Source organism: Staurois parvus, unplaced genomic scaffold, assembly GCF_062004578.1.
Source record: "Staurois parvus isolate SC_StPar_1 unplaced genomic scaffold, SC_StPar_1.0 ptg000081l, whole genome shotgun sequence".
NCBI lineage: Eukaryota > Metazoa > Chordata > Amphibia > Anura > Ranidae > Staurois > Staurois parvus.
The window spans coordinates 145,830-164,790 of NW_028317877.1; the positions used below are offsets into that span (position 1 = coordinate 145,830).

Sequence of the window (18,961 nt, forward strand, 5' to 3'; positions counted from 1 at the left end):
GGGACGCCGGAAGATCTTCTGTCGCCATCTTACCAGTGAGACAGCAGAGAGTTACCGGGTGTGAGAGCGGTGGTAGAGTTCGTGTATCGAGATGTATATGTCAGCGGAGTCTCGGGCCGGGGAGCACATGTACAGGGGGATGGATTACCATTACACGGGGCCGGTGCAGCAGAGGTTCAGCCCGTACACCTTCAACGGAGGGTAAGAGTTTGGGGAGTGGGGGGACCCCCTGTACCCCCATACAATGTGGTGACAAGGCTGGTGAGCAAAGAGTGGCCATTGTGACTCTATAGAGGGATAAAGGCGAAGGACAGACGAGTCTGAGGAACTCATTACCGTCTCCTATTGTGTGTGGGAGGATTTCACTTTCGGTTCTGCAGGCAGAGCTCTGTCATCACTGATCTACATGGATGGCCTGCGAGGAGACTGGCATCACAATCTACAGCATCACATAAATCATTTGTAGTGGATCTACTTACACTTGCTCTCCGCAACCAAACCCCTTTCCCCTCCAGAGGATTTACCCCCCTTCCTGACCAGGCCATTTTTTTGCGTTACGGCACTGTGTAATTTTAACTGACACCCAAATTAAATTTACACCCTTTTCCCCCCACAAATTGAGCTTTTTTTCTGTGGTATTTGATTGCCTGTGCGTTTTTTATTGAGCTATTAAAAAAAAAAAAAAAAAAAAAGACCCAACAAATTTGAGAAAAAACAATATTTTGGACTTTTTGCTATTAAACATGTCCAGTAAGAATTTTTAAAAAATCAAATTTAATAAATAAATGCTAAAATGTATTCTGAGATATCTTTGCTAAAAAGAAAAAAATCCCAAAATGTGTAAATTATATGGTTTACATGAAAGTTATAGTGTTTACAAATGGCGGTATAGATACTGGGATTTTTATTTTCTATTAGTAATGGTGGCGATTAGCGACTTTTAGCGGGACTGCAGTGGACATTCTGACACTGGGGGGGAACTACTGACTTGGTGTCACTGACATATCCAGTGACACCAATACAGTGATCAGTGCTAAAAAAAAAGCACTGGCACTGTACTAATGGTACTGGGCTGGAAGGAGTTAATATGAGGGGCGATCAAAGGGTTAACTATGTGTAGGGAGTGTTTTACTGGGGGGGGTGTGCTTCACTGGAAGCACACTGCTCAGGATGGCTGTGTGCCCCAGCTGACAGGGAGGAAGACTGTTTTTGCAGCCATTGAGAAATACTGTGCAAGATGTGATTGGTCATAGCTTGTCACATGGTACAAGACTGCTGTGAATAGCCCTGTACCATGTGACCTCTGTGATCATTCACAGATTTCATTAGTAGTAAGCAGTGATGTCAGAAGTGACATCTTGCTTACTACTATTCATGTGATCACTGATTGGCCAATCAGTGATCACATGATCGGGACCTCACACAGTCCCGTACAGCGATCGGCGCTCCCAGTACCACTGGCAAGGAGCGGGGAGGACGTTTATAAATGGCCACCCTTTTTTGCAATGCTCCCTTTCGGCTGTTTATATACTTGGGCCGGACGGGAAGTGGTTAAATATGCTTGACAGTCCTGGGTGCACATTTGCTTGGGGGATGGGGGTGCTTTAGTTTCTTTTTTTTATTTTTACTTTTACACATTTTTAAAAAGTTTTTTAGTATACATTTTCTTTTAATTGCTATCACAAGGGTGTAAACAAGCTCCCCTGTGATGGCTTTGGGCAATGACATACTCATTGTGGAGAAAACAGAGGTCTGATCATGTCTCCCCTGCCCTTGAAAGCATCTGATCAAACACAAACGCTGCATAGTAAGGCTGGCCATACATTATACAATTTTCTTGAGATTTGTGGTTTAGATTTACCAAAAACCATGTAATAGGAGGTCAAACCTAACAACACTTTCAATTTTATCCAGTTAGGCAGGCCCTTGCCCTACATAGTTGAAGGTAACTATAAAGGGAACTGGGCAGAAATTGGACAGAAAATTGTATAGTGTATGGCCAGCCTAAGTGGTTAATGTTATGTGCAATTCACATACTCACCTGCAACTGTGAATCCAGTGTTGTCCTGCTAGGATCGATCATGTCGCTGTCACATGCTGCCATCTTTGTTTATGATGTCATTGGGAGCTGGCTGGCCCTCCTTGTTCAGACAGCCTGCCCCATGATGATGCCTTGCCAGGTCTGCTCTCCTTTGACCACCATACAGAACCAGAGGCATCCTGTGATATGTGCAGGCTTGACTGGACTAATGTAACCACATTTTTTAATATTTAAGTTTTGAAAGGGTCGGGGGTTTGGGGAGGAGGAGTGAGTCAAAGTCCACTATAAGCAGAAATATCAGAGCTGCAATTCTGATAGAACTGTCAAGAGTTCAAGGATTTTTTTTTCGAATGAAGTGGATCTGTGTGGAAGATCATAATTTGTCAATGCTGCTGAAGAAAAAAAAAACTGACCCCTGTGATGGTTGGTAAATCACATGGGTCTGGATGCAGCACAACTAACTCCATTGGGTGCATAACAGTGAGCACTGGGCAGTGTTCTGCATTCATGCAGTCAGAGCCAGCACCAGCACCCTGGACTCAAATCATCTGTGTCCAGGCTTGGTAAGAGGTGCTGATCACAAGTAACTACTTGTGTCAGCAATTGCATGCAATTATCGCTGGTCATTGATTTGCACCCAATCATCTCTGGTGCCCTTTAGACCTTTAAGGCTCGATTACTCCTCAATCCCCAAGTTCAGCGTGTGATTCTGCATGCGTGTTTACATGCCAACTTTGTCTTGTCTTTATGCATGTTACATTGCATTAACTTTTGTTTATAAGCATTGGGGTGTGAAAAGGTGCATGCTGCTGTACTTTTTTTTATTTTTTTTTAAATTTTTTTTGAAACACTGAAACTGAACAAAATGATGTACACCAGAGTAAGTAGAAAACATTGATTTTACTGTCCATGCTTTCAGGATGCGTACCCAACTACATCACCCTTAGACTGAATACTATTACTTGGTTATATAAACAACTAATGAAGTGGGGACTGGTAAGGAAAAGCCTGGCTTGTGCATCCACTGGCATGAGCCTGGAAGTTAACCAGGTGTATGTATGTATTATAGTGGTGCACCAAATTGAAAATGGACATTTTTTAAAAATTTATATATTTTTCAAACAATTTTTTTGGGCAAAAAATACACTTTGATTAAAAAAATATATATACCCCAATTTTTTTTGTAAAATATGAAAGATTCTACGAGTAAATAGATACCCAACATGTCATGCTTTAAAGTTGAGCACGCTCGTGGAATGGCGTCAAACTACAGTACTTAAAAATCTCCATGGGTGACGCTTTAAAAATTTTTACAGGTTACCAGTGCAAGGTTACAGAGGAGGTCTAGTGTAAGAATTATTGCTCTTGCTCTGATATTCATGGTGATACCTCGTGTGTGGTTTGAACACTGTTTACATATGTGGGCATGGCCTACGTATGCGTTCACCACTACGTGCGAGCACGGGGGGCACTTTAAACTTTTTTTTTTAATTATGTATTTATTTTTACACTGTCCCTTTTTAGAAAAAAAAAAGTAATCACTTTTATTTCTTTCACAAGCCATACATTCATCCCTTGTGATAGAAATAAGTAGTGGCAGGTCCTCTTTATGGAGAGATATGGGATCAATAAGAGACCGCATCTCTTCTCTACAGTTTAAAGCATTCAATCCAAAAATAATTGATCTAATAATGCTTTAAGAAAAAAAAAAAAGGCCTCGTTTACAAGGTGCCGTAACCGGGAGTGACGTCGCTCCGGACCTCCAAGGGCATAGAGATGATTAGAGGCCATCTTTACTTCACTGATCTCTGTGCCCAGCGCCGGGATCGCTCAATGGTTTTTCAGGTAAGGCTAAGAACCACCGAGAGACGGGGTTATTTTCTGCACCTGTATCAGTGCCTATTTGTTATATTGGCCAAAGGCCGATAGGGGTGTTTTCAGCCGAAACATTTCGGCCACCAAAATTCCGGTGCATCCCTAACGCATTACATGTGTACATTGGCATTTTGTCAGCTCTATACCTTGGAACCTCCTTTGAGCTGAACCCATGCCTGTTGCTTGAAGATCAAGAAAGATCCATCGTGTTGAGTTTAGGAGCACTTCCTGAATTAATTTTCCAGTACAGTGGGACCCTTCCCTAAGGACACACTAGTAGTGAGTGTCATTTGCAATACTGTTAAGCAGCCCATTCATTAGTCAGTTTTTTTTTTTTTTCGTTTAAAAAATTGACTCAATTCCCATATCTACCGAAAATGAATTCTCCCTACTGAGCTATTATGTTCTGACAACGAGAGACTTCCCCACCGTCAGAATACGCTAATCGGTGCTGCCAGCTACAACCTGTCGAACGAGGAAAACCCATCAGAAAAGTTGTACAGAAGCTGAATGGTAGATTGACTTCTGTACAACCTCATTGCCTGTATATGGATCGAAATTCAGTGGGTCCTTGCTGAACTGGCTGAATTGGGTCCCATGTATACGGTTGGCTTTAGAGTGTCATTTACAGGCCACACACAGCAACTTTCCCTGGGCCTTCATGTCATCACAGTGTTTGTGCACTAAATAGAAAGATGTCATAAAATCAAAAGTGAAAGCTGCAGCATATTAAATCTGCTGTCATTGTTTACTGTGCAGTGTCATTCACTAATAATCTTTTGGGATTGTTCTACTTGCTGTAGAAACACTTATGATGTGAGGCAAATGGAAGAGCGGCTATTGGTGGTCCAGAAGTAGCACTCTCAGAGGTGCTCCCACCCCTCCTTTTTTGTCAGATATGCTCTGCTGTCACTGTTGAGCAAGCCGAAATTACTGTAGCCAAGGCAACTAGCGTCATTCTACTTCAGTTTTCATATATGTATTCATAAGATAGGATGTAGTTCTGTTTTTTGATCTAAAAGCAATGCCAAGCTCTTTCCTCAGGTTTATTAGCCACTTAGACTATCAAATAGTATTCCACCATGATATTGAATTCAAAAGCAACAGCCGTGTTTGTTGTATATATGACGTGTGCAAAAACAAACTAAAATAGTAGGCCTATGAAGAACCATTTGTGTTGCTGCAAGCATTCAGTCACATTCCGCTTTCATTTTTCAAGGAGGACTTTGTGTCTTGTTGGATAACACATGCAGGTCTTCACTCTGAACAGTGTGGTCAGTTTTTCACATTATAAAACTTTAAAGCATAGTATTATCTACTAGAACTATTGTACACTGGTTATGGCTTTTACTGTAAATAATAAAATATATTTCTTTTTCTAGTACTGTATTGGCTCTTGCTGGGGAAGATTTTGCACTTGTTGCTTCAGATACACGACTAAGTGAGGATTATTCAATCCACAGCAGAGACACACCAAAATGCTACAAACTGTAAGTACATTTTAATACAAAGTGGCCGGAATGTACCTTTTAAATAAAAAGTTGTAACTTGCGAGTCACTCACTGCTATTACAGGATCGCAAACATACAACACATCCTCTTTAAATGTGCAAATATTTCAAAAACATAAAAACAATATGTTGCGCTCCTTTTTTGAGTATTAAATCAATACATATTTCCAATAAATATATCAAAAAAATCAATATTAATAAACTTGTGAAAAACAGAAAATCATGTGAAATCAAAATGTCATCCCGTGCTCATCATACAAAAAAATATATAATATAAAAAATATATAAAAATTAATCAGTCTTCAATGAAAAAAATATGTGTGGCTTTTCCCAGTGATTCAAATCAATTCCAGGTGACTTTCTTAGTGAGTATAAGATGTGCGCTCACCTCCAGATTAGCCAAACAGGCTAATAATGCTTTTTATCCACTCAATGGGACTGATGCTTGTTGCACCATCAGAAGAGTGGTGGGTCCCTCTCAGGCTGCTTCCCGTCTCCTACTCCTGCTGGGATCTTACTCTTATACTGCTGATCTCCTGCTTTCCTTTCCTTGGCAGGTGCCCTCAGTGGAAAGAAAATTACCAAAAATAGTGCTTTATCTTTTTTAAAATCAGTGCTTTATTTAAGTACCAGTTGCACTCACATTTAAATAGTGTGAAAACCACTTTTATAATTGTTGCGGATGTGCACAACAAACATGCGCACATCCGCAATGAAAAATTGCTGTATTCTGTCGAATATGATTATCAGCATTATCTGGTGACCAAAAAGCATTACTTTTCCTGAAATAGCTCAATCAGGGAAATACCACACTATTGCCATTAGATGGTGCCTGGTAACCATAGGAAATAATGTTATTGGACAAAATACAGAAATTTTTTGCCACATTTGGACAGCAATTTGTTTTTCTTTTTTAATAAATTAACCCCTTTGTGTCGGACATTTCAGCGGTGACAATCTACTTGTCCAGATAAAAAAAATACATTTTAACCAAAACCATATTTAAATCAGGTGATTTTAGGACTGTTTTAAAAACAAAAGGGGTTTTATGGCGACTTAAATGTGTAATATTTTTAACATTTTGCTGTTTATCTCCTCCTCCCCTCCCTGCCTGTCTCCAGCACCACACCGGGGGACTAGCAGGGAGGAGAGAGACCTTGTAGTGTAATGAGCACCTATTGGCTATTCCTCAGGAAAGGGGAGTGTCCGGCTTATTTTAACCCTTTCGCTGCCAGAGCCGTTTTTGCGCAAGTTTTAAAAAAAATAATTTTGAGCCTTAAGATTACACAAAACCCCCAAACATATATTTTCTGAAAGCAGAGACCCTAGATAATAAAATAGTGGTAGTTCCAATTTTTTATGTCGCATGATATTACCTCAAAAGTTCAGTAAAAAATTAAGAAAAAAAAGGTAATTTTGGGGCACAAAAAAGTAATAAATTACCCTATTTTTTTTTGTAAAGTATAAAAGATGAGGTTGCACTGAGTAAATAGATATCCAACTTGTCAAACCTTAAGTTTGAGTGTGGAGGCAATCAGTGGCAGCATTGCTGCCCCAATGCTTCCACCTGGCAGACGAGCCCTGCATCTTTCCCTGAAGACAAAAAAAAAACCTACCTGCCCGGTGCCCAGAACTACATGTCCTGGGCACGGACGATATGAATTAAATATCCCTGCATTTAAAGGATAAGTTCACCTTGCAGGCAAAAAATGTGTATTTACTATTTTTTGTTTTGGGCGTCTGGAAAGCAGTGCACCAGCGGTCAGAAGATTGCTGGTGCCATGCAGGACTCCTACAGACCTGTCAGTGTATTTGTGTGCTTGTACCTCGTACGAGCAAGCAGATACACGCTGACAGGTAGAATCAATGAACTACCACAGTGCCCAACAGCACTGTTCATTGAGAACTACAAGCTGATAGCCGCAAAGGCTGTCAGAACTTGTAGTTTTCCCATTCACAGAATACTGTGAATGAGTGACGCGTTCCCCGCATGGCCGTGTTTTTTGAAAGATATTGTGACAGCTAATGGGGGATCGAGAGGGATCGGGGCCAGACCTTTTGTAACATGTTGCACCCTGAATGTGGATGTAACAGGTTACAAAAGGTGAACCTATCCTTTAAAGTTTAAGTCCAGCCAAAATTTTGTTGGCTATTTACTGAATGGGAATGGATTAGTACCCTTTGTTAGCTGCTTTCCTGAGCTGTGTGAGATTCCCCTCACACACAGCCCTATTGACAATACGTTTGCCAGAGGGGAAGTAAGAGAAAATCTCCCAACAGCAGCACAAAAATAAATAAAAACCCCGTCAGACTTTTATTGCTGTCTGTTTTGCATCACCACTGTGACAGTAAATAAGGGTAGATTGCGTGCGTGTGTCTACACCCCTCACATTTTTGTAAATATTTTATTATATGTTTTCATGTGACAACACTGAAGAAATTACACTTTGCTACAATTTAAAGTAGTGAGTGTACAGCTTGTATAACAAATTTGCTGTCCCCTCAAAATAACTCAATACACAGCCATTAATGTCTAAACCGCTGGCAACAAAAGTGAGTACACCCCTCAGTGAAAATGTCCAAATTGGGCCCAAAGTGTCAATATTTAGTGTGGCCACCATTATTTTCCAGCACTGCCTTAACCCTCTTGGGCATGGAGTTCACCAGAGCTTCACAGGTTGCCACTGGAGTCCTCTTCCATGACGACATCACGGAGCTGGTGGATGTTAGAGACCTTGTGCTCCTCCACCTTCTGTTAAAGATGCCCCACAGATGCTTAGTGCCCATTGTTCTACATTTAGCCCTGCTATGGGCTTCTCTGGCGCTGGCAGAAGCTGAAGACAGAGAAGCCTGGATTCTAGTCTGGCAGCACTGTGAATTTTTACCTCTTTCCACAAGAAATCTGTACATACTTTCCTGACTTCCTATTGGCTGTCAGTCCCAGGACACTGAGGTGCCTCTAGTACGTGCAGCATACTGCTCAGAGTTCTGCTCCTCTGCTGTTCCAGGAATGGGTGTGCAGCTGTACCCCACCTGTAATGGACATCTCCAGGAATCTTCTTGACCAAGTGTACTATGGTATGTGAACAGTCACACAGTGCACACTACACTCACACACAGTATCACCCCCCACCCCACTTATCCCCAATGTCCCCCCTCTCCCCACCCCCACTTATCCCAAATGTCCCCTCTCTCTGATACTCTGTAGGTGGGGGAGAGAGGATTTGGGGGTGGGAGGAGGGCTCTGTACTAGAAGGGATGGTTGTAAAGTGGCCTGTGAGATATGCACTCCTGAGCCCTGCGCTCTGTACGTAGTGCACTCCTGAGCCCTGCGCTCTGTACGTAGTGCACTCCTGAGCCCTGCGCTCTGTACGTAGTGCACTCCTGAGCCCTGCGCTCTGTACGTAGTGCACTCCTGAGCCCTGCGCTCTGTACGTAGTGCACTCCTGAGCCCTGCGCTCTGTACGTAGTGCACTCCTGAGCCCTGCGCTCTGTACGTAGTGCACTCCTGAGCCCTGCGCTCTGTACGTAGTGCACTCCTGAGCCCTGCGCTCTGTACGTAGTGCACTCCTGAGCCCTGCCCTGTACAGTATTCACTACTGGTATTTAACAACGCTATATTAGGACCCTCCTACTGTGAGGCAGTAATACAGTGAGGGCATGGTTGAGTTCTTGCACCTATTCTCTGAGAAAAAAGCCCTGGCAGGCTGTCCTGTCCCACAGGACACTTGATCAGCCAGCCGGCTCAGAACCAGAACCACTCTGTCTGTCTCTATGGTATAGGAAACCGGAAGCAATGAGCATACATCACTACTGGTTTCCCTGATACCATTTTTAAAAATGGAAAGCATTTGATCTTGGTGTGATCAAATGCTTTTAGGAGCAGAGATCTGTATTGACCCCAGATCTCTCCATAAGGAGTACCTATTACCTCCTATTGCTGTCACAAGGGATGTTTAAAAAAATATATAACGTGTGGGGGTTCTGAGAAAGTTTCTGCAAAAACTAAAAAACATTAAAAGTTTAAGTCACCATAAAACCCCTTTTCATTTTTAAAAGCCCCAGACATTCCTAAAAGCACCTCTGCCTAATAAGAAACATCAATCCTTCATAGTTTACATTTTGGGGAAAAAAAAATTAAAATTTTTATCAGGACAAGTAGATTGGGTCCCCACTTTAGTCCCTTGAACAAGTAATTTTTTTTTTTTTTAATTTCCACATCCCTGGTATTCATACAAGGTATGCTGAGAGTTGAATACTGCTGCTATCCTGCACACCAGTACTCATCATCAGGTGTGCTATATGAAGTGGTAATCAGGGGACTTTTTTCCAGGTAGTAGAGACTGATCACGAAACCAATAAGGCAGCATGGTGCCATGAGTAATGACACCAGTGCCTTTTATGCAGTCCTATAATCCCAGACTTTTTTCAGGGCATTTTTCCAATTACTAGTCCCTGGAATTTTTCAAGAATCACTTGGGGTATAAATTGATGCCTTTCTTCTATTAAAGGGAAACTAACTCATTTGTGATCTGTTGTTCAAAAAAATATATGGCTCATGTAGATATGACTTACCATGTGTGCTATCAAATAATGTACTCTTCTATACAAAGGTTTCACGAAGTGTCTCATATAACGCCTATGTGTTCCACTTGACTGTTGCATAAATGGAAGTGTGTTGTTTAAGAGAAGCCATGTCTATCCTTGCCCCTTGGTCTCCTTGGCTTGGTTGCCTTGCTCATTTGATGTGGGACACAATTATATTGTAAAACATGTTTAGTAGTATAAACAAAAAGAAAAAAATAGTGAAGCGCTTATATTACATAAATAAAATTAAAGTGCATTCAAAAAAAATATTATAAATTTCATATTCTTTTGTGACAAATCTACATAATACACACTAATACCTCCCTCTAATGGGAGAAAAAAATAGTGCAACCAAATGTATTTATGTTTTAGTGGTTCAACACACACTGAAGAAACCTATTATACCGTGCATATAATTAGAAATTCCAATATACAAAAAAAAAAAAATGTGAATAAATTAGTGAATAAAAAATTATATAGTATATCAATTATCCACATAAAATAGTGCCTAATTCACACACATTTTATATACATCATAATTGAAAAAAGAAAAATGTCCATGCATGTGACTTTTTTTGAAAAACACACGTGATCTCCACTTCTAGGTGCAAATTAAATCCTCCAAATGGCAGCAATGCCTGCTCACCTCCCCTCCTTGACCCACACAGGGCCCCAAAGCAGTTTCCACGTCAGTGGTATATCTCCTCTGGCAGACTCCTTATTCCTTCTCCTCTCTTAATTCTCCACTCCAGTCAATCAGATGTGGTGACAGCTTTAGTTTTCTTTTCTTGGGCTTTTTTCCCTTTGTTTTCACCTGGCGATTTGAACAGTAACACACTTCAGGTTGCATAAATACATTTGGTTGCACTATTTTTTTCTCCCATTAGAGGGAGGTATTAGTGTGTATTATATAGATTTGTCACAAAAGAATATGAAATTTATAATATTTTTTTTGAATGCACTTTAATTTTATTTATTTATGTGATATAAGCGCTTCACTATTTTTTTCTTTTTGTTTGGACTTGTTGGTGTAAGTTGAGTGATAGCAGCTGTATAATAATAATCATTCCATTGAGCGCAGGAGGATTTTTTACATGTTTGGTAGTATATGCTTATGATTAAGCCTCTTTAATTTGAACAGATAATGTTGAAAGTATGTACTATCTCTCCCAGGTGTTTAAATGGAGAATATTGATTTCCAGCAAGCGTCGTTCACTTCCCATAGATTGCTTATTGTAACATTATAGTCTGTGTGGGCACTAATAGCTGTTTTTATAGCATTTTAATAACCTGAAAAAAAATCTTCTTTGTTTTGTAGGACAGAAAAAACAGTTCTTGGATGTAGTGGATTCCATGGGGACTGTCTCACCCTTACCAAAATAATTGAGGCCAGATTAAAGGTATTTTATGCTCCAATAAACCGGTTTAGGAATTTTCCTGAAAGTGGAATTTTGGGATAACACAAACTACCTTAAAGTGTCACTAAACCCACATTAAAAACTATCAATAAATTCTGTGTTACATGCTGTTCATATTTAGTCACTGTGAGATTTGTTTTCTGTATTCTGCAAAATACCTGGTTGATCCTGCTGTTCTCTATCTCCCCCTCTGTCCATGTCCCCAATGTAGTTGTGGATTTTGCAGAGCAGTATTGGCAGCTACTGCACATGCTCAGTTTTCAGTGAGTTTCTATGCTGAGCATTTCCTCTCTTCACATCTGAGCAGCGCATGTGCCTATAGAGTGTGGGTGTATACACAGTGGTAAATGACAGCCCACTCCCTCCCTACCTCTCCATGCCCATTAACCAGTTAAACATAAAGTGGGGGGGGGGATATTACATCTTGATTGATGGAGGCTCCACCTCCCTGTTATTCAAAAACACAGTCTGGAGGGGCATGACATTGCCTGTGACTGCCAAAAAATTATAAAGATTTGATTTTCAAATATATATTTGTATGAGAATTTTAAACATTTTATTATTAATTTTTACTACGTATCCTAAAGGCTTCTTTTTTTATTTTGAAAATATGAGCAGCAGCAGAGGGTAGAAGCTCCTCCTTATGTTTACCTGCAGACAGGCTGGGAAAGATCTGGTTCATGTGATAGCTGTATATCGATTAGGAAAAAAGTACTTAGATGTTTTTAATTTAGTTAAAATATTTACAGTGCCAGATACATAAAGAGAAGGGATAATGTAAATAGTACATGTTTAGTATCACTTCAAAACGATCTCCTCCCCCCTCCTAACACCTATGCTTTAGAACCTGTGTAAGAAAAATGTGTATACTTAGCTATTTTCACCTTCAGGCTGGTTCCGGGAATTTTCTCTGTGTAAGTCAGTGGTGGTGGCAGGAAAGAGGAGAGAGCACTCAACAACCACTAGTAAAGTCTGGTCATGCTTTAAGAGAGGATCCTTGCGGGAGTATGCTGAAAGAAGGAGAAAAAGTGACAGATAAAAGCTTATCCACCTGCTGCTTCTCCTCCTGTTCAGTCCTAGCCTGGAGGAGGGCAAGATATGGAGTTGTTACTTAACTGCAGCAGAGAAAAATCAAGTCTGCAATATATAATGTATATTTCTTGTGTGTCTAGCTGTTTGCCTGGAGTTCAGTTTAAGATATTCTGTTTAATTTGTAGGTGGGTCCTAGATGTTGTTGTGTACAGTTGGTTTCACATGTCTAAATTTGCAGTGTATTGGCATTTTATAATCTAAGATTTAAAGTGAAGAATCAGAACAAAAATCCAACAATGGTAGCCTTCCTTTGTTTCTCTCAGAAAAAGTTTCTGTTTTGAAAACTACACACTTTTTCTCATTTGAACCAATAAGATGGTACATTGTTTTATCCAGCCTTACTGGGGATGCCCTAATGCAATATGAACTGTTTCTCTTTTTCTGTTTCTAGATGTATAAGCATTCAAACAACAAGACCATGACCAGTAATGCAATTGCAGCAATGCTCTCCACAATTCTCTACTCAAGACGCTTCTTCCCCTATTATGTTTACAATATCATTGGAGGTCTTGATGAAGAAGGTGAATTTCTAAGACCAGTCTTCATTGAATGATATATTGCTGTGGTGTAAGCAGTATTGTAGTTGGGTACAGATGTGACATGTGCTTGAAGAACCAATTGCTGAAATCTGCCAGCAAGCTGAAAAATTGGGAATAAAAAAAACAGCATTTAGTGGAGTGTGCTTAAAGTTGAATGAATAAAGATAGGTGCTGGCCCTTTAAGTAAAAAAACATAAACACATTATAATTAAATATTGTAAAACATAAACCAAGGCCAACATAGTGTGAAAAGAAAATAAATGTCATAAAGTCCTTAATAATAAGTCCTTTTTTGTGAGTATTCCCAATCACAGTATTCTTGATTAGTGAAGATATCACTAAGTGAAAATAACAATCTTTATAAGAAAGTGCTCCTCCATGTTTAAGGGATTTGCTCACTTACCAGAACCCTTTGCCTGACAGAGCAGCCTGAAAGCATAAGAAATCACAATCCAGGTCATACCATCACCTTATTCAGTCTGCCCGTGGGTATTGGTAGACCACTCACATCCGCCACGGAGGAACAAATAAAAAACCCCAAAGAGAGAAGACTGATAGTGAAGTACGTTTTATTATTCCACAATAGGTCAACACAAAAGTATTGCACTCACATTGGAGGGTGCCAGGCAGAGGCACCAACATAACCAGCTTGTTAATCGGGAATACAGCTCACATTGTCGCTAATATTCAAAGAGCCGGTGTACGTTCCACAGAGACCAGAAGCGATGTCAGCAGCTTAGCCTCAAATTAGTGGAGTGTGCTTTGCTCGAACATTCTGCTCTTTCACAACTTTTTCATGCTAGGAGAACTATCCTCATCTGCCATAGGTCAGTGAAGTAGAAGGGGCAGGCTTAGAAAGGAGCAGAAGATTTCATAGATGTATGTCATGCTTGCTTTGGATACATAAAATGAAATTTTTAATAGTACGGTTTACAGCAGCAGTATTATAATTCATATTAAAACATGCATATTTCTTAAAACACATTCTCCCCCCCCATGTCCAACCTTAAATATAACTACTATAAATATGTTAAATCAGATTAAAATACATATTTTGTCATTGACGTCCATCATATTTATTAATTATAAATACAATGCCAGCATTCAGAGGACAGTGATGGTTAAATACCCGCAGGCTTAACTGGAGTGAAATACATTCTATGCAGAAACCTGTAATGAATCAGTCATTCTCTAACATGCATAAATGGGTAATCCCACATGTCTTTCCAGTCCTCACCTGAAGATCTGAGACATCTCTAGTCCACTTTTGTTTGCAATCTACAATATAAGGTGATGGCACAGTCCTTTATAGATTCCAAAAAGGGGCTTCCCCAAAGAGGCATTACATAATAAGTTGTAAATATCCAAATAAATTGCAAATGTACAGTGTGAGATGTTCCTTTTAGATCATCAAATGTCAAAAGCGTACCCTTTGTAGAATATTTTGAGTGTTTTTAATCTCCTTCGTGCCCCAGATCACCAAATTGAGTAACTCTACAAAGTGTTAAAACTGAAGGGTATGCTGCAGCAGTAGTGAGCACTTAGTGAGGGTTTGGCTCCTGAGGGGTACAGATTTTTTTTGAATTTGCTGCCACTCAATAATTGAATGTGTTCGAGGGTAAGCTGCGCACGATCCTCTGAAAAGTAAGAACCATAGAGCCTTACCCCTGACCCCAGGAGTGCAGCTTCTAACACAGTAGTGGCTTCTCCATCATCCCCCTGTAACCATCTAGAACAGGCAAATACCATCTGACCAGCTAAATAATATGAATGAAGTTCGGGCAGTATCAGACGACCCTGAGATCCTATTCACTTGGGGATTATACAGCCAAGGCCAAAAATATCGGCACCCCTGCATTTCTGTCAAATAATGCAGCACTTCGCCCAGAAAATGGTTCAATTACAAATGTTTAGGCATTCTCATGTTTATTTCTTTTGTTTGTATTGGTATGGCACAAAAAAGTGGAGAAACAAAAAGCCAAATATGAGACATCCCACGCAAAACCCCAAAGATGGTACGGACAAAATTATTGGCACCTTCAATTTAATATTTGGTAGTAAACCCCTTAGAAAAAAAAACTGAAATCATTTTCTTTCTGTTACCAACAGTGAATTTCTTGCACCTCTCTACTGGAATTTTGGACCACTCACTTTCACCATTTGCTGGTCTCTTATTGGAAGGGTTCCTTTTCCCAACTGCTGTTTTGAGAATTCTCCACAGGTGCTCTATGGGATTGAGATCTAGACTCATTGCTGGCCAGTTCAGGACTCTCCAGGGCTTTGTCTAAAACCATTTCTGGGTGTTTTTTGATGTGTGCTTTGGGTTATTGTCCTGCTGTAAGATCCATGACCTCTGATGGAGACCCAACTTTCTGACACTGGGCCCTCCTTTGCACCCCAGAATTCTTTGGTAGTCTTCAGATTTCATAATGCCATGCACACGGTCAAGACATCCAGTGCCTGAAGCAGCAAAGCAACCCCAAAACATCAGTGAACCTCCACCATGTTTGACTGTAGGGACTGTATTCTTTTCTTTAAAGGCCTCATTTATTTTTCTGAAAACAGTAGAATGATGGGCTTTACCAAAAAGCTGTAATTTTGTTTCATCTGCCCACAGCACATTCTCTCAAAAGGATTTTGGCTTCTTTAGGTAATTTTGGTAAACTCCATTCTGGCTTTTTTATGTTCTGTGTCAGCAGTGAGGTCCTCCTGGGTCTCCTACCGTAGCATTCCTTTTCATTCAGATGGCGACATATAGTACGAGCTGACACAGTTGTACCCTGTGCCTGAAGGTCAGCTTGAATTTGTCTGGAAAGTTCTTTTGCCACCATTCGAACAATCCTTTGTTGCAATCTTTGATCAAGTTTTCTCTTTCGTCCATGTCCAGGGAGATTAGCTACAGTGACATGGGCTGTAAACTTCTTGACAATGTTGTGCACAGTGGAGACAGGAACAAGATCTCTGAAGCTGGACTTGTAACCTTGAAATTGTCCATGCTTTTCCATAATTTTTGTTCTCAAATCCTCAGACAATTCTTTGCTGCTCTTTCTCTTCTCCATGCAGCACACAGAGACACACAACAGAAAGATTGAGTCAATTTTTCACCATTTTAACTGGTTGCCGGTTTGATTTCTATATTGATACAGGTGAGTTTAATTTCAAATTACAGTAGCATCACAAACTTGGAATGCAATTATTTCTTATAATTTTGCTCAGACCATTTTTGGGGTTTTGCGTGGAATGTGTCAGATGTGGCTTTTTGTTTCTCCACTTTTGTGTCATACCAATACAAACAAAAGAAATAAACATGAGAATGTCTAAACATTTGTAATTGCAACAATTTTCTGGGCAAAGTGCTGCATTATCTGATAGAAATGCAGTAGTTTTGCCCATGACTGTTTATTTTTTATTTTTTTCCCTTGCTTGGATTCATGTGATCATTTGACTAGCCATTGTTACCTTCCAGGTAAAGGTGCTGTGTACAGTTTTGATCCAGTAGGATCCTATCAGAGAGATGCTTACAAAGCTGGTGGATCTGCAAGTGCCATGCTTCAGCCCCTTCTGGACAATCAGGTAAGATATCTAGTATAATTTTTTTTTTTCAGTTTCAGTTGAACTTTTGCATGCGATTTATTGAACTGATGTTTTATATTTTAGAGCTATTTGTAATGAATCTTTATTGCATGCTGCATCCATGACACGTGTCCTTCAAAGCAGTGTGGGGTGTCTAATAAGAATGTCCAGCACTGTCTGCAAGCTTTTTGATTTATTAAGATGCTCCCATATCTGTTGGAGAGAAGGAAGGGACTGTGATTCAAACAGATTAAAAAAAAAAAATCATAGAGCTGCATCTGTGGTAAATATGAACAATTTATTTGCATTATATAATTTACCTGATTGGAAAGAAAAGGGTTTTTTTTTTCCTCCTGCACAAAACTATAGATTTCCTTCATGAAAATATTTTCATGGATCAAGTACTGATGGAGTAACATGCATGTTGATCTGGGCACATTTGGTCCATTGTCAACTGGTCTAAAGTACATTTTGTGATTGACTGTAAAGTGCATCTGTGTGCACCTAATCTACCATATTATAAAGGTATCTATAAATAAAAAGCAGTTCACAATTGATGCAATAAATTTAGAGATATATTTACTGCAGTCTGTGGAAATCTGGCCATGTTTTCTTATGCTGCTACCAACTTCAATTCAGTTGCTGTGCAGTCAATGGTGGTCTTGGGGGTCCACCCCCCATCCTCACCTGCTGTTAAGTTAGCAGTGTGTTCACTTCCTTCTACCCATATCTGGCTTTGCTCTCCAGACTTCCAAGTATTAGCCTTCAACTGGTGATCGTAGAAGAGGAGCACTGCCATGCAGACTCTACTCATTTGATCTGCATTGAGTTGCACTTTAAATCTGTCAGTGAAAAGTTGCTGTCTTCTTATCAATAGCTTTCATGTGATATGTACCATAAGAACACATTCTCCTGCTCTGTACTTTTAATTATCATTGTCATTAATTGTATTTCTTTTTAAACCATGCTTTGGGTTTTAGATTGGCTACAAGAACATGCAGAATGTGGAACACCTTCCTTTAACACTGGAGAAGGCTCTGCAGCTTGTCAAAGATGTATTTATTTCTGCAGCTGAGAGAGATGTATACACAGGAGATGCACTGAAAATTTCCATTGTCACCAAGGATGGCATAAGAGAGGAGTCAATTCCTCTGAGAAAAGATTAGATTGTGTCTTTTTAATAAGTCATTTAAACTTGTAACCTTGTCTTTTTTTTGGATTTATAAAAAGAAAATTAAACAAAAATTTGAAAAAATGTACAGTGACCACAATTATTTGAGCTATCATGATGAAAGGTCCGTTTCTATAGGGAGTGTGTGTTGCTTGAATAAATAACTGAAGATTAACAAACTCGCCTATATTCTGAGATCTGGTTGTGTGAAAAATGAATTGTGAACTTGTAGGAAGTCTGGGTTTCTGCATGAATTGCTGTGAATTTTTCTGTCATATTGTGTCCAATCACAGCTGATCACATGTAAACAAGCAAATGCCGGTTATCGGCATTTCTCTCCTCTCAAATGGTCACGCTGACAGGAGGAGAGGAGAGCCGGTAATTGGCTTTCCGCGGAGGGGACATGTACACTGATCATCAGGGCACCACCTGTCAGTGTCCATCAGTGCCTTATGTCAGTGCCTCGTGCCAGTGCCACATATCAGTGCCCATCTGAGCTGCCTTTCAGTGCCACCTATCAGTGCCATGTATCAGTGCTGCCTTTCAGCGCCCATCAGTGATGCCTGTCAATGCCCATCAGTGCCAGCTACCAGTGCCCATCAGTGCAGCCTCATTAGCGCACATCAGTGAAAGAGAAAAATTACTTATTTGAAAAAAGCTTTTGTTATAAAATTTTGTAAACATTTTCAGTGGTTTTTGGTTTAAGAAAAAATAAAAAACCCAGAGGTGATTAAATACCACCAAAATAAAGCTCTATTTGTCACAAAAAAAATAACAATTTCATATGGGTACAGTGTTGCCGCGCAATTGTCATTCAAAGTGCGACAGCACTGAAAGCTGGAAATTGGCCTGGGCAGGAAGGGGGTATAAGTGCCCTGTAGGGTAGTGGTTAGATAGTTACACCACATTCTATTTTGTAATAATGGATTTGTGCTAAAAGGGACTTTCGAAGCTGTAGGGAATCTTTACAATCCAACTCGGATTGATCCTTGACTTGTTTTTTTTTTTTGATAGGATCTTGTCTTTATTATACTGTCTGTTTACATATTCTCTAGCTATCTCTGGGGGCTCCCAAAAACAGGTGTATTTATTTTGGGATCATATGACATTTTAGTCACACGCAAGTGGACTCCTTTCAACTAATTATATGTCTTC

At 40.0% G+C, this 18,961-nt stretch overlaps 1 protein-coding gene across 1 annotated transcript; it reads left to right on the forward strand.

Moving 5' to 3' along the window:
- Positions 1 to 17,985, forward strand: PSMB1 (proteasome 20S subunit beta 1). Its single transcript, XM_089669684.1, has 6 exons — positions 1 to 201; positions 5,299 to 5,406; positions 11,332 to 11,413; positions 12,915 to 13,044; positions 16,529 to 16,635; positions 17,616 to 17,985. Exons 1-6 carry the CDS (start codon positions 92 to 94, stop codon positions 17,799 to 17,801), a joined length of 723 nt encoding a protein of 240 aa, XP_089525810.1. The 5' UTR covers positions 1 to 91; the 3' UTR covers positions 17,802 to 17,985.
- Positions 17,986 to 18,961: the final 976 nt, after the last annotated feature.